We start from the raw sequence: 18,650 nt of genomic DNA, 5'->3' as shown, positions 1-18,650 counted from the left end.
CACAACTTGTTCTGGATGAAAGCAGAAAAAGAATGCATTCACCACTTCCACTGCATCCGCCCCACCCCAAGAAACAGCTCCTTGATACAACCCTTTAAAAAAGTGGAGGCAGAGAGATTTAATGCTAAGAAGCTGACTTTTTTTCCCCAATGGAGATATGTCCAGAGAGGGAAAGCAACATGCACAGGTCTAAGGGAACAGTGCTCAGTTAATCACAGTGGTGCAGATCCTGGGCTTGGCAGGAGCTGAAGGACAGAAGGACACTTTCGGGTCAATATGGCATTTAGAACATCTTTGTTATATAGGGACAGATTGAAGGCTTTGCTTGCAAGCCCACCTGGGGAAGTGCCCCCCACTTATGACAGCGGTTCAAGTCAGCTTGTGCCTTGAGTTGTCTGGATGTTTCCTCCTTCTTCAGAGCTATGTGAGAAATTAGAATAAAATCACGGCATCCACATTCCTCCTTCATTCCTCATTCATTACTTGCAACTGCACAGCTTCAGTGCTCGATCCATACCCCGGGGGCCGTAGTGGTGCGCAGCGGAGCTCAGAGCTCTGTTTTCAGTTTCTCATACAGGTCTTCCTGGTCGATCCTGTCCGTGTTGCCGTACCAGCGGTGGTAGGCGAGCAGCGCGGCGTTTTTGGCTGCAATGGAGCTCATCTCCATGGCGCTCGCAGCCCACTCGATGCCGTTCAGGTAGTAGATGTTGTCATGGAGGATGATAGGTGGGAATTTGTTGGGGGGGCTGTAGTGGGGGTACGCCAGCCACTTCTTCACCTTGACGGAGTCGTAGGAGGAGAAAAGCAAGTTCAACTGCTCTTTCGTGAGCGCTTCCTTTGAGAATATCTTCCAGACTGCTGACTGTAAGGGTGGTTTTCCTTCACTCCCTCTGTTTTCCACGGGAGACACGATCCCCACGCTGTTGATGAACAGTTTGGGATTCTCCGTAGTGAAAATGGCACCCAGCTGAAAGGAGGATGGGTCCCGGTACCCAAAGAAGGAGGCGTTTAAGCGGCCATGCACAAACGTCGCCACGGTCTGTTGGTAAGGGTTGGAGAAGTCTGGAACAGGAGGGCTGAAGTTCTTGAAGGTGATGTTGGCCATTTTACGGTTGAGCGGAGCAGCGATGACAACAATGTCATAGATGTCCCCCGTGTGTCCTGACGGTGTGTCGTAGGTGACGTGGTAGAGGTTAACTGGGTCCCCTGGGGAGGAGAGAAGGAGGGGTGAAGGGCTCAGTGATCCTGTTCCACCTCATTTGTCCTCCTGACAAACATAAGGTTTTTAATGCCATCACGTTTAGGCTCATTACGCCTTGCTGTGAACTGAGGCTTGTTCGAGTAGTACAAGATTAGCTAACGGCAGTGCTGTGATCTGAGGCTTTCAACAGAGCACAGCTTTCATTGTAAAAGACCAAAGAAAGCCCAGACTGTTGCTCTGGTCTGCCAAGAGCAAAGGTCAGTGTGTAGCTGCCAGAGCTGACTATTCCCCCCCCACCCCGTTCAGCAAAGGGAAAGCAAAGAACACTCACCTGTGGATCTATGTCTGGTTTTGGGCTCTATAGACACGACTGTACCAGCAATAACTTCTGCTTTCGAAGCGTAAATAAGGCCAGTGCAGACAAGTTTGTTTCCCCCTTTCACCGACCAAAGGCTCGATCCTGCTCCTGCCAGAGACACAGCACCTACAAGGAAACCACGACCATGAGCACTGCTTATTCAGCACCATTTTGTAGGGGGCAACTCAAAACGTCACGTGGAAAATGAAAGGAGAAAACATCCCAACAGGACACAGAGCATGAATGGGCACTAAGGGCTAAGTAGGTCATGGTAGCAAGCAATTGCTCGCTTGCCAGAGTAACCCAGTAACCCAGCAAGGGAGGGTGCTGCTGCACAGTAGAAGGAATTGTTCTGCAGCAGGGGATAAATAGGTTGCTGCCAGCATCTGCCCAGCCCAGGGAGCAGGAATCTCAAAGCACACAGTGACACCTGATGCACACGCCTTTTACCACGGGAAGAACCTGTGCAACACTCACCTACAAAACCATTGATGTTGACGCCTTGCCCGTAATCGACCCTCATGGCCGGACAAACCATCTCATTGATGAACTTCTGGGAAAAGCTGGCTTTCTGCATGGCTTCATCAATGGTCTGGTTAAACATCTGGATGAAGTCATTCCCTCCGAGGGCGTGGAAGAGCCGCTCATAACTGCTGAAGGTGTAATCGTGCGTCTGGTAGCGATAGATCCTTTAACCAGAGACAAGGAAATACGCTCACACAGCTGCACAACACATGCACTACCCAAGGCACTCTTATCTTGGAAAGGGAACTGAAGCACTCAATTGCTGCTGATTATCTTTGCAGTCCTTGGAAGCGGAGGGGAATCTCATGTGCCTTCTGGCGCAGGACTCCCAAGAGCTTCACAGTGTTTGGTAAAAGCAGCAGGGCTCCTCCTTCCAGCCTAAGTGCTAGGGGGCCTAAAGTGACCACCTGCTCACCTTTCTTGATAAAAGCACTCTGTGCAGTTATGAATCCAAGGATCTCTAGCACCGGGGACCATCCTACCCCTAACCCCCCAGCAGCACACTGCCTCTGGTTAGTGCTGCTAACAAGATGACAGCTCCCACCTTGATCTTTTTCCTTAGGAAAGGATTGGCAACAGATGTGACAACCAGAGAATTGGTTTTTGGTGGCAATGGAATGATTTCACCAATTTTTGCAGCTCAGCAGCAAGTATTATAGAATGGCAGAATCTTGCCAAGCTTCTCATCCACCTTTTCCATCAGCCACCCCCCCTCCAGGTCCCCCTTAATGTTTCTGCCACTTGTGAACACTTCCCAGTGTTCCCAACCACTGAGCAGCCGCCTTACCTCATGAACTTGTCCAAGATGTCCTCCACCCACATGTTCATCCGCAGGGGGCTGAACCCGTAGTGCCAGAGCAGCTTGAGGATGTTGATGATGTACCAGCTGCTCTCCTCAAAGACAAACTCCTCTCCGTTATAGATGCCCATGAGGTTGTCGGGGACGGGGAGGGCGGGGAGGCCTCGAGGGAAGGATAAACAGAGGTGATTTAATGAGAGGTGAATCACAGAATCACTGAATATCCATGTGGGCTGCAATGACATCTCGCCTCAGTCTCTTCTCTGGGCTGAACAGCCCAGGAGACTCCAGCTGCTCATACACTCTCCCCTCTAGACCCTTCACCATCTCTGCAGCCCTCCTTCAGATACTCTGCCATTTTTATGTCCTTTCTGTACTGCGGTGCACACAGCACTCAAGGTAGTGCACCAGTGTGGTGCAGAGCAGGACCATCCCTTCCCTCAACTCGCAAGCAATGCTGATTGGGTATGGTTGGCCCTCCTGGCTGCCTGGGCACACTGCTGACTCATGTCCATGCTGCTGTAGGCTAAGGCTCCAAAATCCCTTTTACAGAATCATTAAGACTGGAAAAGACCACGAAGACCATCTAGTCCAACCATCAGCTCATCCCCACCTCCTCCAGTCTGTACGTACACCCAGGGCTGCCCAGCACAGAATCAGCACTTGCTCTTGTTATACTTGGCATGGCTGGTGACTGCCTCTGATTTCCTCAGACCTCTCTGTAAGGCCTTTCCACTCCTGATGAAGGCATCAGCGTCTCCCAATTTAGTATCATCAGCCGACTTGCTCAAGACGCCTTCCAGTCCCACATCCACATCGTGGAACAAGAATCATCCACATCAACAAGAATCGCAGAACATCCCAAGTTGGAAGGGAAGTGTAAAAACCATCGAGTCCCATTAAGTCGCACCAGGGGAGGTTCAGGTCAGATAACAGGAACAATTTATGCCCTGGGAGGTGATCTGTGGGGTTGTCATCCCTGGAGGTGTTTAAAGGTGAATGCGGCACTGATGGACAGTGAGCATGGTGGGACGGGTCGGACTTTTCCAATCTGAACGATTCTAGGTGAGAAACAGCACAAACAGATACACCACCTGGCTTCCCTCACTCAACGAGATGGGTGACCTTGACACAGAAGGACACTAAGTCTGCAGTGGGGCCTTCCCCTCACGAACTGTGACCAAGATGAGTACTGAGCCAGAGTACTCCAACTTCCAGCGGCCTTCGACCCACTGCAGTGTCTCAACACCCAGAGGGCAAACGAGGTCCTCGAGGACCTCGTTCTCAGCAGTGAGCAGTTGGGATTTGACACGGTGCCAGACCATAATCTCAAATGACTTTGGCCGGGCAGAGAGCGGGGCCGTGGGGCAGAGATGTGGGGCGGCACATGGGTCCTCACCCCCACTTGCACATGCCCCCCTCCCCCCGCACAGCCGAGGGCCAGTCCCCCCCACCACGTCTGGGCTACGGGATGAGCAATACTCACCCAGCTCCTTGGCGAAGTGCTTCATGTGCAGGTTAAGGGGGTGCAGCACGGACCCCCCCGCCTCGTAGCTCGCCCCCTCCACCTCCACCGTGGCCAAGCGGCCGCCCACCTCCCCCCGCTCCAGCACCTCGATCCGCACGCTCTTCCCGAACTTCTGCCGCAGGAAATAAGCGGTCGCCGTCCCCCCGATGCCGCCGCCGATCACGGCTGTGGGAGCGGAGCACAGCGTTAGGGTTAGCGCTACGGTAAATCCCACCCAGCCTCAGCGGCCCCTCCGTACCGATCTTCCCCGGGGGAGAGCGCTGCTCCCCGCGGCCCGGGACCAGCGAGCAGAGGACGGTGAGGAGCAGGACGAAGAGGAGCTCGCGGGGCCGCATGGCGCTCCGCTGTCGGGCCGTGCTGTGCCGCGCAGGGCCGGGCCCCACGCCGGGCCCCACGCCCGCCCCTTGGCCGCTCGGAGGCGGGGCGAGCATGAGGAGTTAGGGCGCCCTGAATCAGTATTCACTCAGCAGCGCCGCTGGTGTAGTGGTATCATGCAAGATTCCCATTCTTGCGACCCGGGTTCGATTCCCGGGCGGCGCACGTGGTTAAATTTTAGGTTATTTCTGTTAATTTTTTACCTACTGCCCTTCTGATTTATTTTATTGATTTTCTGTATTTTTCCTTTTATTGCTTCTGCCCAAGGGAGGAAGCACGCACGGCCACCGCGGATGGAGGTGAAGAAGGACAGCACCCTAACATCCCCATAGTGCTCAATCACGGCCGCCGCAGAGCGCATGCGCGCACGCGGCCCACTGTCCCTCCCCCCCCTCCACACACGCACCCCAGTGGGCATGTGCACTTAGCGTAGCGCTACTGCGCCTGCGCCGTGAGCCGGCGCCGGAGGGGATGAATGCTATTGGCTCTTCCTCAGGGCGCATGCGCAGTGTCGGTCGGGCCCCTTCGCCCGCCTGCCGCCATCTTGCGAGGACCACCGGGGTTATTGTCCGGCGCTCGGGCGCGGCGGGGCCGGTGGTGCTCGCGTTGCCCACGCGCTGACGGGGCCTCGGGGCCGGCTCGGCGGGAAGAGCCGGGGCGGGCGGGGGCGGCGACGCCACCACAACCATGGAGGATGAAATGCCCAAGACCCTGTGAGTGTGGAGGGGGCGAGACCGCCTATTGTTCCCGGCCCCGCGGGGAGGGGCGGCCTCGGGCTCTCCTCAGCGCGGACGCGGCCTCGCGATCCGACTTCGGCGGCTGTCCCCGGGCCTCGGGACCGCCTCGGAGCGAAGGGAGCGGCCTGGGTCCGCCGCAGGCTGCGGGGCACCGGGCCCGGCCCCAAGGGGCCGTGTTTCCCCCGTTGTGTCCCCTCCCCAGTGCTGATCCCTCCCCTCCCCCACCCCCGGGGCCTTTCTTAGCCCACGTCTTCCCCAGCCCCTCTCCCGCGTCAGATTTCTCTTTTCTCGTGCTTTGCTTCACGTACATCTCTGAGGGCATCCGGCCCCTGTGCAGCCCTGGGCCCTGCGTTGTTTTGGCACTGCCAGCTCTCAAAGGTGGGGGGTTAAAATCTGCTCAACACTGGGGGTGTCCAGGAGCTGGAGACAAACGGGGGCTGCCCATAAGAATCGACTCACGGCCAAGGGAGCAGCTGATGGTGGCTGAGGGGCAGCTCCTCGCCTTACTGGACTCACTGACCTCCTTTAATTACAAGGAACTTTCTGATCCCGCTCACTCAGCTGACACCCATTGCTGTCTGCGGGCTTTGGTGGGACACACAGGGATGAGGTGCTGAGCTGAGGCGTGCAGCTCCCTCCCTAACCTGGCAGGCACCACCTGGAGTGATTCCCCTGTTTGGAGCTCAGTGAAGTCCAGGGCTTCACTCCCACCTCTATATTCTGCCGCCGACATCTTTGTCACCCCAAAAACGTACATCATCAGGATGTCAGGGGGAAGTTCTTCACAGAGATAGCGGTGAGGTGGTGGAATAGGCTGCCCAGAGGGGGTGTGGGTGCTCTGTCCCTGGAGGTGTTCAAGACTAGGTTGGATGGAGCCCTGGGCTAGTAGCAGATCTGGAGGTCGGCAGCCCTGCCTGTGGCAGGAGGTTGGAACTTGGTGATCTTGGGGTGCCTTCCAACCCAAGCCATTTGTGATTGTTAAGCTGGGGAGGGGGAGAGCTTGCCCATGGTGACTGGAGGAAAACAAGGCTCTTACGTGACTCGTGCCAGCTGCTCTGTTTTGGGCATGTGTATAATCCTGTTGTCCTTAAACTATTCTTAGCATCCACAAACATGGGGCAGACCTGTCGGCATGCCGGTGTGTTTATTTAGCAAAATGTTTTCCCCTTTCCCTTAAGTGTAATTGTTGTCTGCACGCCAGTGGTCTCGGCAGAACGCAGCTCGTGCTCTGGGGAATTAATTATCCTGCAGCACGTGTGGCTGGTTGCACAAGCACGGCCTCGTTTCTGCTGAGCTGGCTGTTGAGCAACATGCCAGGAGCAGCCTTTCTCAGAATCGCTTCGTGACGTTCTCGAGTCACACGGAGGGATTGTCGTGAGCCGAGTTGCGCAGCGTGAAGTTCAGCTGGGTTTCTTGGAAGGCTGAAATGCAGTGGAGGCTGAAATGTGTGTTAACGGCGTGATCCATGAGGATTTCTATAGGAAGTGCTGTTAGAAATAAGGTGCTGTTTGTGTGATGTCCGTGTAACCCGTTTCTTTGAGGGCAGATGTCAGTGCCTGGCTGTCCAGGAGGACGTTATGAGCCATATTAGCCATGTAAATGATTTCCTGGGTAAACAGTGCTTTCCACATGTCCACTTGCTGTCTTAGAAAGCCACACTCCAACAGTGGGCAATGTGAGGGGTGGTTACGGCGCAGACAGTGTTTTTGAACTTTACAAAGAGCTCTTGTTTGTAGTTCGTGGAATGCTGCTCGGATACGTGCACTTCAGAGTTGTTTTGTGTTTATAAAAAGACGAGGGAGTGCTAACACCCTCCAGTTTGGGAATACCTTTCAAGAAGACTACATTGATCAGTGTGCCCTGGATGGATGGAGTTGTCTGTGTGATTTGCCTTGTGTTGTGCGGCCTTCCACCTGCAAAGAAGCCACGCCTGAGAATCCAACTAGCAGAAAACGGGTGGAAAAGACGCAGGAAGACTTGTGCAGGAGAGGTCCCTACTCCTGGTGGAGCTAGCCCCGGGGAGATGCTCCCATCACCTGGCACTTATTTCTTAAGCAGCAGTGCAGGCCAGGGTCCAGGTGTGCTGGGTTGTGTCTGCTGCCAGCAGCAGAGCTGCAAAGAAACTCTTGCAGATGCTTGTTGAAGCTTGAATGTGAGATAATGAATTTAAACCCCTAAAGTACAGCACAGAGCGTTGCTTAAGCTTGCTGTTGAGTACATCAGGGAAAACAGCCCGGTATGTTGCTCGGGGGGGCTGCAGCTCTGTGTTTTTCCCCTAAATCTGGGCCCAGTTGGTGGTATCACCACACTTCTATTGTGGTTTAGCAACCTGTGGGTTGGAGAAAGCTCTCCAGACGTGCTGCCACACCAAGCAAGCAGCGAGGCGTGCCGGTCCATACCTAACGTATAGTTACATGGGTCATAATTACACGCATATATCCACATTTATCTCTGCATGTGCTTATGTTAGTGCATTTTGCAGCCGTGCAGAAATCTGTGGCTCTCCCAAGAGATCTTTTACCCAAATCCTGTGCTTTCCACCTAAATCCAGCCTGAAGGGAAGGAATGCTTCATGCAACGGCTGCCTGCTTATCGAGGTGAAAACACAGTGTTAGTGCAAAGGTCGTGGCACAGACACGTGCCTGGAAGCCTGCAGTTACAAGTAAACTGCTGTAAGCTTCACTCTAGAAAAATCACGTGAGAGTGTGTCGCTGCTTGGTGCCTCAGCTTATTTATTATCCAAACTATGCTAATGTTTAAAAAGGGAGAGGAATGAGAGCTCCTGCTTGTTACGGCTCTTGCACCAAGAGGGTTGCTGGTTTATTGACGTGCCTTCGGCAGCGTGGCTTGGCGGTGGTTCTCGCAGCAGAAGCCACGGTTGGTCACATAAGTTCCTTTGTGGGAAGGTGCTGCTGTGCCTTTGGAGCTTGAGGTGTCTGTGTTTTCCTAAAAAATCCCTGTGGGTTTATGTGCTTCGTTGATGGGAACGCTGTAAGAATCCCAAATGAGAGCAGGGAGGTGGTTCTGCTGAGGATCTGTCCTAACAGAGGCTGAGCTCTCCGTGAAGGAATAGGATGGGAGTGCCTGCATTTGAGCACGTTTGCCATTGGTACAGGCAGGTATGGTGCTTTCAGAAGCCCCTTTTTAAAAGGAGTGGGCAAAGTGTTGTTCCAGTGCCCAGCCCCGTCAGGGCAGCCCATCGTAAACAAAGCGCGTGGCGGTGTTTGCTCCATCAGCTTTCCTTAACATCACTTTTCTTTGCATCCCCCTCCTTTAGGAACATCTGTCTGCGCTTCTGACCTTTTCTTTTACCCTACAGATACGTGGGGAACTTGTCCAGAGATGTGACAGAAGCTCTGATCCTCCAGCTGTTCAGCCAGATTGGACCATGCAAAAACTGCAAAATGATCATGGATGTAAGAGCCTTCAGCTAATTATGATTTCCCCTTTCCTTACAGCAGATGGCTTTGGGTCCTTCTTGTGCCTCTCAGGTTCTTCTGGCAATATGACATGGGGATGTGGTAAGGGTGGAAGGTCACTGTCTTGTTGTCGTGACATGTTTTCTGATGCATACTTGGTAATATTTAAGGATGAGTGGACATTTTGAAGGGGATAACATGCAGACGTTCTAAATTAGTTTGAAAAAGTTCTTTTTGGCCACACTTTTACCTTTTTAAAGTGGAATTGAAAGCTCATGGAGCGTTGTCAGTGTGTCGACTGTGGTCTCAGCAAGCAGTAACAAAGCCTGTTTGTTTGGAGCTGCTCACATTTCATGGACGAGGCACTGAGAGTGACAGTGAGGAGGCAGTTTGGAAGGGCTGGTGATCACAGATCTTTCTCTTTTCTATCAGACAGCTGGAAATGATCCCTATTGTTTTGTGGAGTTCTATGAGCATCGCCATGCGGCTTCGGCACTGGCTGCCATGAATGGGCGGAAGATAATGGGTAAGGTAAGCTGTCATGTCTACAGGGTGAGTTGGAGCTGGAGAGCATGGGCTGTCTCAGCTGGTGTGAGATAATGCCACTTGGGAGGAAGCGGATATGCTGCAGGTGTTAGGCACTTCACCAAGTTCCCCTTTCCCTGCAAAAAAAACCCACACCCAGCCAAGCAAAACACCCAAGAAATGTGTCTTAAATAGAAGCTTTTACCTGGAACTTGCATGCCTGGCTTCCCTATAGCATCAGAATGAAATGCTGGTGGTATCTGTGCTCAGCTGTGACGTGCTTGATCTAACTGATGGCCAACTGATGTTTGCAGGAGGTCAAAGTGAACTGGGCAACGACCCCCAGCAGCCAGAAGAAAGACACAAGCAGTAAGTGTCCCTCAGACTTGGAGTGATCATTTCATTTGCAGGCAGTTTTGAAACATAAACCCTAAGCATCCAACAGTTACGGTTGTATACAGTTACATACAGTTACAGTAACGTTTTGTTCATAATTCTAAGATATTATTCGATGTGTTTGTGTTAATGAACTTAAGAACGAATCTAATCTTTGTCATCAGGTAGTACCGTTGTCAGCACACAGCGTTCACAAGGTAATTGTATCTTCTTAAACATAAAATGAAATCTCTCAGGGGGTTCACTAACCACCTGAGGGCCTTCAGTCTCAGTTCACTTGCACATGGGTTCACATACTCTTGATTCACATGGTGTAATGGCCGGGCAACTAAAACTGTTGGCTTTTGAGAACTCAAATTCTTTAACAGCAAACTGTTAATGCAAGGTATTGTTCTGATTCGTTCTTTATGTCCTGTGGTGTTGAACTGGGCATCGTAGCTTTAGAATGCCCAATACTACTGCATTTCTTGAAACTAGGAGACATTTCAGCTGGATCAGATCTTTTCTAGCAGTTGATCTCATACCACATCAAAGCTTAACACTAGCACACAGATTTTTCACGTGGATTTGACACATTGAATAAATAGTTAAAGACTTTGTATGGTAAATGGTGACTGGTCTTAAAAGTTTGTGAAGAAAACACAATGTAAACGCTGTGACCAAACATTGGATCTCTTATGAACAGCAGTAAGTTCTGTTTCATATGAACTCTAGCCTTCATGTAGTACTTAAGAACTGGAAATCCATGCTGTACGAGCTTGCCGTGCTCTGCATGTGTGTCTGTGTGTGCGTTCTTCAAACTTCAAAATCCCTTTTTTCTCTTTTCCCCAAAAAGACCATTTCCACGTGTTTGTTGGAGACCTCAGTCCCGAAATTACAACTGAAGATATAAAAGCAGCTTTTGCTCCGTTTGGAAGAATATCGTAAGTAATTTTATAGGATAAACGAACTCAAAGTTCTCTCCTAAATGGAGGCAGCCTCATATTTCAGTAAGTAAAAACCAGAAGTTGACCCAGTGCAGGAGTACACATTCATCTGTTCATACAGCGCCCGGAGTCTGAGTGGTTGAGCATTAAGCAGGGCTGTGTAAAGAGATCTCTTTCTAGAAGCTTGTTCTGCTTTCCTAGAAAGGTTGCATACAACTTGCTTGGGTTTCATGCTCCTCACAAAAGCAACAGTGGAGAAAAATGATTCACAAATGTGGGGTTATGCATTTAACTTGCTGAAAAGCAGTCACGTCAGCATCACGCTGTACAGTTTGAGTGAGCCCGTTTGCATGCTCACACCTCACGAGGCCTTGGGTTCTCTGTTAGCCGTGGCATGCAGGCCATGGCAGCAGCCATTTGTGGCACTTAAAATTCCCACCCCCACAAAATGAAACCTTTTCAGCACGAGATGCCTCGTGGCACCCAGAGGCTGCAGCTCCGGTGGCCTCCAGGTGTTTGGCCAAAACCATGGGGCATCTTTGGTCCTGGAGTCACACTCATGGGCCGTGCAGAGCGATGGTGTGACAAGAGAATATGGTACCCAGGGGGAACGGTGGCTGCAGCTCTCTGCCTGCCAGTTTGTTGGACTCAGGGTGTAGCAGAGTAAGGAGCAGTTCGTTCATTCCATCCTCCAAATGTAAACCATTAATTTTCCTTGTAGTGTTGTCTGTACTGGACATTGAAGTTTCTTGATGGTGATGTAAGAGAACGTAGAGTGCTTTGGAGTGTTGTGTAGTGCAGCCTTTAATTGAAGTAAGTTTGTTTTTTTGTTTTTCCCTCAGAGTCCAGTGTGTTACTCTTGTTAATGCCAGCTTGATTTCCTCTTTGATACAATTAAAAAAAATATGCGATCTGAATGTCACTTGCTTCAGAGAACTCTGAATCTTGACTGCAGCCTCTGTAATCATCCTCTGGGAAACTCAGAGGGTCAGGCTCCTAAGCAGAGTCAGTTTATCTTTGTGGCCAAATGCAGTGTGGATGGAAGGGCCGAGGGACTCTAAAATGGGTTTGCATTGGCACTTTGCTGCTGGAACGGGTAGGAAAGGCAGGGAGCAGCAGGCAGCTGCCTTGGTGTGAATGTGGTGGAGCTGTGAAGGGATTTCCCCTAGCTGCTTCCTCAGGTGCCTTCCAATAGACAGGCTTCTCTAGCAAACACAGCCCCCAAAAGCAAAGCCCTTTGGGAATGAAACGCCAGGTCTCTTTCCAGCTGGGGTGGGGGGAAGGCAAGCAAGCTCCTGCTTTTGGGGTGCTCAGCACACAGCTGAAGAGCTAGCAGGCTGATGGCTTGCCCTGCCTTCGATGGACAGCCCAAAAAGAAATCATCCCTGTTATGACCCTCTGAAAGAGCTGTTCCCAAAGTGGAGGGGTTAGGCAGAGCAGAAGGGGCCTTGGTTTTCTTCTTGGTGGAACTGAACCCGAAAAACCAATTTTGCTGTCTCTTAAGCGGTCCATTGAAACTACTTGTCCTAACCTGTTCCTCATCAGTGACTCCTTTCTGGAAATGTGCTAATGGAATATTTCCTGATTTATTATATTTTTTTTAACATTGGTGTTAAACTGAGCTTTTTTTTTTTTAATATATATGAAACCAAGGTTGAACTACTGCATGATTAGCACATAAGAAATGTTGGTAATCCGTTGCATCTGAATTTTTTAATCACTGTAAAAGCACACGTTCATTGTGGTTTCCTTTTCTGCTTGCTGTACGCATGTTTTCACTTGTTCTCAAGTCTTATTTTCAAAGTTTTCAGTTGAGGGTAAGTAGAGATGAGTTCTTCCCCCCTCCCTCTTTAGGCTGTTGAGAGCAAACCAGCTAAGAGTACCAGCGTGGTTCTTCTCAGGCAATTTGTACTACCCAAATTCAGACCAGGAAGGAGAAACAAAATGAAAGGGAGCGGGGAGGTGTTGCAAACAGTAAAGAAATAACACTGCTAGTGTCAGAAGAGCTGTTTTCAGTACTGCAGGCTTACGTGTACCAGAATGAGCTCACAATACAGCATTTGCAGTTAACATAAGGCTTAAAAAAGCAGTGTAACAAACCTGTTCTTTGTGACTTCTCTTGCCAGTCTCGGAATGCTAAGTGTCGTGCCCATGTTACGCTAGTTTTTCTGAACCCTATTATGTTATGCAGATGTAATTTCCATTGCATGACTTGCTGACTGGTTTTCTGTTTTGCTTTCTGTTCTTTAATGCTTGTTACATGTGGGGAGAAGGAGGGGAGGAGGGGGTGGCCTGGAGGTGAGAGCATCCCAACCCCTGGCTAACCTGGACACAAATTGCCTGAGAAGTGCTGTAGTGGTGTTCCACGAGTGGGGGTTAGCTCTTGTAGCTGGGTTCTTTTCTTAACTCAATCTCAAATAATAGGGCTCTGGTTATTTTGCAGAGTGTCTCTGAAGAATGGACAGAATTGCCATGGCTAACTACAAGCTACAGTTCACAGTGGACAAACGTTGTAGTTTTCTTATTTACTTTTATAAATTTTCTTTTGGTTTTTTTTTGTTGTTGTTTTTTGTTATTTTTTAATCTTGTAGTTTCCAATCAGTCCTGTATGATTGCTGTTGTACAAATGCACTTTGAATTATTTGTAATGTGTAGTTTAAAACGTAAATATTTTGGTGTTTTCTTCAATAATTTCTGAAAATGTCAATCTCTCAAAATTTACAGCTGCCCACAGTCCCAAAAGGGGGTAACGAATTGACCAGAGAAAATTAAAGAATTCAGTTAACAGGCGACGTATGCCTTTTAATTCCTCTCTTTTTCATTTTTTCTATTTAATATTTTGAATGAGTAGGTAGAATGTGTTGGCAAGTATAACGATTGCATGGTTAAAGAGAGCCATTCAGCTAATGTTAGTGAGCAAGGTGGCTTAAGTGACTCTTTGGAATAGCTGCTTTGACCATGCTTTGTGCCTTAACAGTATGTAAAAGCGTTTTGAAGTGGAAACGACTGTTGTAAAGTACCTACCTTTGTTAGAGAAGCTATTGATTTGCATGTTTACAAAATTAAGTTTAATTTTGCTACTACCTGGCAAAGCAGTAGTAAAGTTCTGTTTAGAAATGAAGCCTTTGCTTTGACTGTGTTGCTGGTGCAATAAACAGTTGACTTTAGTAAAGGTGAAAGGTGAAAATGAGCTGTACGTGTGACTCGAGTAGTCAGTTTAGCCGGGCTGGCTTTGTGAGGTGCTGAACTGGCTCTTGTTTCTGCTTTCTAGAGATGCACGGGTGGTTAAGGATATGGCAACAGGGAAATCTAAAGGCTATGGCTTCGTCTCCTTCTTCAATAAATGGGTAAGCTGCCACTCTGTCTGAAAAAGGGCGGGGGGGGGGATGGATCTTCAGCAGCTGCTGCAGGGAAGGTGTAATTCTGGTCCCCATCTGCCTCTGGCTTCGGTTTCCTCTTGTGTTGAGGGGTAAGTATGGCTTTGTAACCCTCTGATTTTCATGGGTGAGGAACATGAGGAGGAAAACGAAAGCAGTGGGCCGGGGTGGGGAGTTGTCTTACTCAGGCATGTCTTCTTGTTTAGGGGTATTGGTGATGCTCAGGCTTCCACAGTGACCCAGCAGTGTTTTTTTGGAGTGAGTATTTTTTCTCTCCCTCTTGTGGACAGGATGCAGAGAATGCTATTCAGCAGATGGGCGGCCAGTGGCTTGGTGGAAGGCAAATCAGAACAAACTGGGCAACGAGAAAACCTCCAGCTCCAAAGAGTACATATGAATGTGAGTGTTTTCACGTAGGCCCTTTTACAAACCTCCCACCACACACACAGGGAGGAAGAGAGAATTATGAGCTCCAAGCATTTGGCAATTGTGGGAGAGGGAAAAAATAAAATGGTGGGAGAATGTGAACTTAATTTCATGGCAGTGTCCCTGTCATTAGCAGCCCATCCTGAATAGGAATGGGTGGCTTTGGGCAGCCAGACAAACCCAAGTGAAAATGCTGACTGTGCTCAGTGTTTGTCAGCAGCGTGGTTCCTTACTCTTAGGATGGGATGAGAATTGCCCCGTGCCGTGTGTGTGATGAACTGAAAAACTCTTGCAAATCTCTTTAAGCAAACACCAAACAACTGTCATACGATGACGTGGTCAATCAGTCCAGTCCCAGCAACTGCACCGTGTACTGCGGAGGTGTCACTTCAGGCCTGACAGGTATCGTGTCCCCAGAGCACGCTGTCACATGGAATGACTCTGGATAATGCTGTGTGACCTCACTTTGGTCGTCTGCTGCTTCTTGTTGCAGAGCAGCTAATGCGCCAGACCTTTTCTCCGTTCGGGCAGATAATGGAAATCCGAGTCTTCCCAGATAAAGGCTACTCCTTTGTACGGTAGGCTGTTGGTGCACTTGGCATATGGAATAATTTGATAACAATTAAACATTCACTAAGAGTTGGTGGCTGTATGCTTCGCAGCAGGGTTCTCAGCCTGGCTGTGGGTTGCTCTCTCAGGGTTGCTTCCAGGTGTTCAGCTCCGTATGGTTCCTGTTGGCACCATTTCTGTCCCCACAGGTTTAATTCTCACGAGAGCGCCGCACATGCAATCGTTTCTGTCAATGGAACGACTATAGAAGGCCATGTGGTGAAGTGCTACTGGGGCAAGGAGACACCAGACATGATCAGCCCGGTGCAGCAGGTCAGAAGCACTCCTCTGCTCATGCCAGAGGTGGTTGTGTGTCGTTAGTCCCAAACAGAAAGCTGTGGAGTGGCTGTCAGGATGTTTTGTGTGATACTCTGACATGGGACTGCTCTTTATTTCGTTTCTGGGTTAGTGATTTTAAATTAAATTCTAAAGTGATTACAAGTCCTTTGAAGTCCTATTAAGGAAAAGATTGCGATGCAGAGTTTTGAAGCAGACTTGCTGAGGGTTGTCCTGCGCATGGCATATCTTCTGTGCCATGGAGGGGGAAACGCTGCTGCTGTTCCTGGGTCTCAGTGAGAAGTGTCTGGGCTTTGAGAAGACAGCTACAGCATTCAGTGGCAAAGCACTGGGGCCCTTTAGTAACAAAACACTTGTGCACTCCAAATTGTATCCTGCTAAAAGTCTGCGTTTCCATTTTGGTGTTATTTTACTTGTAAGCTTCCAATCCAAGGCAGGCGTGCAGGCAGGGTGCATTGTGAGCAGATGAGCTGTGTTCTCAGGCAGTGTTTAACTCGTTTTGTCCTTGCAGAATCAAATTGGATATCCGCAGGCTTACGGGCAGTGGGGGCAGTGGTATGGAAACGCCCAGCTCGGGCAGTATGTGCCCAACGGGTGGCAGGTCCCCGCCTACGGGATGTACGGGCAGGCGTGGAACCAGCAGGGCTTCAAGTGAGTACATGCTCCGTGGTTTTCCATGCCTGAAGTCACGTCCCAGGGATTTTCCTATAAAAGGGAGGTGATGTTCTGAGGCCGCAGCAATGTGAAGTTGTTAAAGAGGTGTAGCAGTGTCTGGTATACAAATACTGAGGAGTACATAGGGGAGCTCTCTGTATAAACCTTTGTTGGGGCAGCAGTGCATGAATTCTTATTTCCTAGTCAAATTACCCCATCAAACAGTGCTGAACTTTGACACATCGCCTTCTGGCCGAGCGAGGAGTCTGCTCCTTGTGCTGCCGCTGTGAAGCTCCGTTGTTTTGCTGCTGTTACTCAACACTGGACACGGCCGTCTTAGATACTAAATGCAGGGGGGGCACAGACAGGAGGATCCCCTACGATGTCTGATTCCCTAACACCCTGTTTCCTCCCAAATAGTCAGACACAGTCATCCGCAGCGTGGATGGGAGCGAACTACAGCGTGCAGCCACCACAGGGGCAGAATGGCAGCGTGCTGACAAACCAGGCCGGGTACCGCGTGGCAGGATTCGAGACGCAGTGAGGAGCGGGCGCTGGAGCACAAAGCCATTGTTTACCACAAAGATTTATCAGACCAAGTCAGTGCAAGCGTCAGATGCAATGTATTTATTTGAGAGAGAGAAAGAGAGAGAGAAAACAAAACAAAACAAAAAAAAAAACATTTTTAATCATGAAGTTGTCATCCACATTGTTTAAAAAAAAAAAAAAAATCACAAAAAACGAGATGCTGGATGTCTGCCAACTTTTGCCTTCTTTTCCTCTTTTCTATATTGTGTTTCTTAACGATCCACTGTTGAAACACAGCAAATGCAGGGACTACTGCCACTTAAACTTGGGGCAGAAAATTGCACAATGTCAAACTCGTCGTTCGTTTGTTTGTTCGTTTTTCCTCGGGAGTGGCGTGCAGTTTTAGTTTGCATTCCGAATGATTCGCAATGGATTATAAAAGCCGTTGTACGAAAGAAAAGCCAAAAGTGTGCGAGTCCTGGAGGCGCCCCGTCCTCAGCCTTTGCACAAACCCTCTTCTCAAAGAGCCTCTTGTACAAAGAGCGCCCATCTCTCTCCGTTAGAGCGGCTTTCTTTTTCCTTTTTGACGCCGGGTTATTAGTTTACATCGTTTTGTACCTACACGTTTGTTGGGAGTTGTCTTTGCCTTACGATCTCAGTTCCCCGGGGCCACGTCTCTGCCATCGGTGCCCGTGGACCCGACGTTGTGTGAGCAGTGCCTCCAGCATCGCAGCGATGGCGGAGGGTCCCCACCTCCGGAGCTGAACCCTCTGCTGCTGCGGGACGTGGGAAGCCCCACCACCACCCTCACTAAAATGTGACGAATTCAACCAACCAGCTCCTTGTTTCATTGTTTTTTTTCTTTATAAAATCGATTTCTACATTGACATGTACTGATTATGTAAAATATTTTAGCAAATTAATATTTTGCACAAACGTTAGCCGACTTTGTATGTTTCCTTATTTAAAGGTAGGATGCGGAGTTCTTGATTTATGCATATATATATATATAATTTTTTTTTTTTGCATGTGGATATCAAATATACACTTTGGTAGTCTTTGAATACAAAGTCATCCTCTCGTTTTTAAGGAACTTTATAAAAAAAAAAAAAGAAAAAAAAAAAAAAAAAGCAAACAGCCCCCTCTATAGAGCCATGGGGTGTTACGTGGAGGTGCCTGGCTGGGAGAGCAGCTGGGGAAAGCAATGTTCAGAGGCCAAAAGCGATCTTTCTGTCCTACCTCTATGAGCAGCCTTCAAAAAAAAAAAATGCAAAAAAAAAAAAAAAGCCACGGAGAAAACAACAACAGCAAAAAAAAAAAAAATCAAACCGAAGTTTTGTGTGCTCTCGTTTCTTTACCCGATGGCTCCGGGCTCAAAAGGAGTGGGGGCGGGCGCCTGTTTATTCTGGGTGGGAGGAAAGGGGGGAATATCGGAAATTGGCTCCAGCAGAACGGGGCGCCCACCTCCCGTGGAACTGCGCCGGCGCGGCGGCGGGCTCCATCTCCCAGCGCTCCTTGCGGCGGCCCCACGTGATCGCGGCGGCCCAATGGGAACGCGGCGACGCGCGGGAGGGCGCCATGGCGGAGGTGGGGCGCTGAGCGGGCTCGCGGAGCGGCCTGGGCCGGAGCGGGGCGCGCGCGGCACCGCCCAGGTAAAGGGAGCGGCGAAGGAGCGGGGAGGGAGAGCGGCGCGGGACCCGCGTCCCCGGGACAGGAAGTGACGTCAGAGGGGCGGGGGGACGGCGGGGCGGCCCCTGGCGGCGGGGGGCGACGTCACGGCGACGCCGCGGCGGTGACGTCAGCGCGGCGATGGGAGCGGGCCCGGGGCTGAGGGGAGCGGCGGGGACCCGGCTCCGGCGGATCCCATCCTCAGTGCGTCCTCCCCGGCCCCGCCCGGTGCCGCGGTTCCTTTCAGCTGTTGCTCCTCCGGCGGCAGCAGTCGGGCCCCGTGAGCCCGCTGGGTGCGGCCG

At 50.3% G+C, this 18,650-nt stretch overlaps 2 protein-coding genes and 1 non-coding gene across 5 annotated transcripts; 2 read left to right on the top strand and 1 right to left on the bottom strand.

Annotated features, from left to right (window-relative positions):
• Positions 1 to 489: 489 nt before the first annotated feature.
• PCYOX1 (prenylcysteine oxidase 1) lies at positions 490 to 4,777 on the bottom strand. The gene is made up of 6 exons (XM_065745095.1): positions 4,650 to 4,777; positions 4,370 to 4,576; positions 2,872 to 3,046; positions 2,037 to 2,248; positions 1,533 to 1,685; positions 490 to 1,206 (listed from the first exon to the last, which is right to left on the bottom strand). The coding sequence occupies exons 1-6, from the start codon at positions 4,744 to 4,746 to the stop codon at positions 548 to 550; spliced, it is 1,503 nt and encodes a 500-aa protein (XP_065601167.1). The 5' UTR covers positions 4,747 to 4,777; the 3' UTR covers positions 490 to 547.
• Positions 4,778 to 4,880: 103 nt separating this feature from the next.
• Positions 4,881 to 4,951, top strand: TRNAG-CCC (transfer RNA glycine (anticodon CCC)). Its single transcript has one exon. It is a non-coding gene; the product is annotated as a tRNA-Gly (tRNA).
• Positions 4,952 to 5,307: 356 nt separating this feature from the next.
• TIA1 (TIA1 cytotoxic granule associated RNA binding protein) lies at positions 5,308 to 16,795 on the top strand. 3 transcript variants are annotated; one of them, XM_065745060.1, is made up of 12 exons: positions 5,308 to 5,499; positions 8,843 to 8,939; positions 9,375 to 9,473; positions 9,782 to 9,836; positions 10,699 to 10,786; positions 14,061 to 14,136; positions 14,457 to 14,565; positions 14,899 to 14,994; positions 15,086 to 15,170; positions 15,351 to 15,474; positions 16,010 to 16,149; positions 16,573 to 16,795. In XM_065745060.1, exons 1-12 carry the CDS (start codon positions 5,474 to 5,476, stop codon positions 16,694 to 16,696), a joined length of 1,119 nt encoding a protein of 372 aa, XP_065601132.1. In that variant the 5' UTR covers positions 5,308 to 5,473; the 3' UTR covers positions 16,697 to 16,795. The 3 variants fall into 3 exon arrangements, with proteins under 3 accessions (XP_065601132.1, XP_065601134.1, XP_065601133.1); XM_065745062.1 differs by lacking the exons at positions 5,308 to 5,499; positions 8,843 to 8,939; positions 9,375 to 9,473; positions 9,782 to 9,836; positions 10,699 to 10,786 and adding an exon at positions 11,515 to 11,602; XM_065745061.1 differs by lacking the exons at positions 5,308 to 5,499; positions 8,843 to 8,939; positions 9,375 to 9,473; positions 9,782 to 9,836; positions 10,699 to 10,786 and adding an exon at positions 13,349 to 13,582.
• The last annotated feature ends 1,855 nt before the right edge of the window (positions 16,796 to 18,650 follow it).

Source organism: Cyrtonyx montezumae, unplaced genomic scaffold, assembly GCF_038088225.1.
Source record: "Cyrtonyx montezumae isolate F1298 unplaced genomic scaffold, pur_monq_1.0 scaffold_33, whole genome shotgun sequence".
In the NCBI taxonomy this organism is placed as follows: Eukaryota; Metazoa; Chordata; class Aves; order Galliformes; family Odontophoridae; genus Cyrtonyx; species Cyrtonyx montezumae.
This window is presented reverse-complemented; position numbering and strand designations above follow the sequence as displayed.

Coding starts and splice junctions, on each gene's coding strand:
- TIA1 (XM_065745060.1), top strand. CDS start 5,474: ATGGAGGATGAAATGCCCAAGACCCT. Junction 14,566..14,898: donor TCCAAAGAGTACATATGAAT/GTGAGTGTTTTC, acceptor AATCTCTTTAAG/CAAACACCAAACAACTGTCA. Junction 14,995..15,085: donor TGTCACTTCAGGCCTGACAG/GTATCGTGTCCC, acceptor TTCTTGTTGCAG/AGCAGCTAATGCGCCAGACC.
- PCYOX1 (XM_065745095.1), bottom strand. CDS start 4,746: ATGCGGCCCCGCGAGCTCCTCTTCGTCCTGCTCCTCACCGTCCTCTGC. Junction 2,249..2,871: donor ATCTTGGACAAGTTCATGAG/GTAAGGCGGCTG, acceptor CTCTGGTTAAAG/GATCTATCGCTACCAGACGC. Junction 1,686..2,036: donor CAACATCAATGGTTTTGTAG/GTGAGTGTTGCA, acceptor GTTTCCTTGTAG/GTGCTGTGTCTCTGGCAGGA.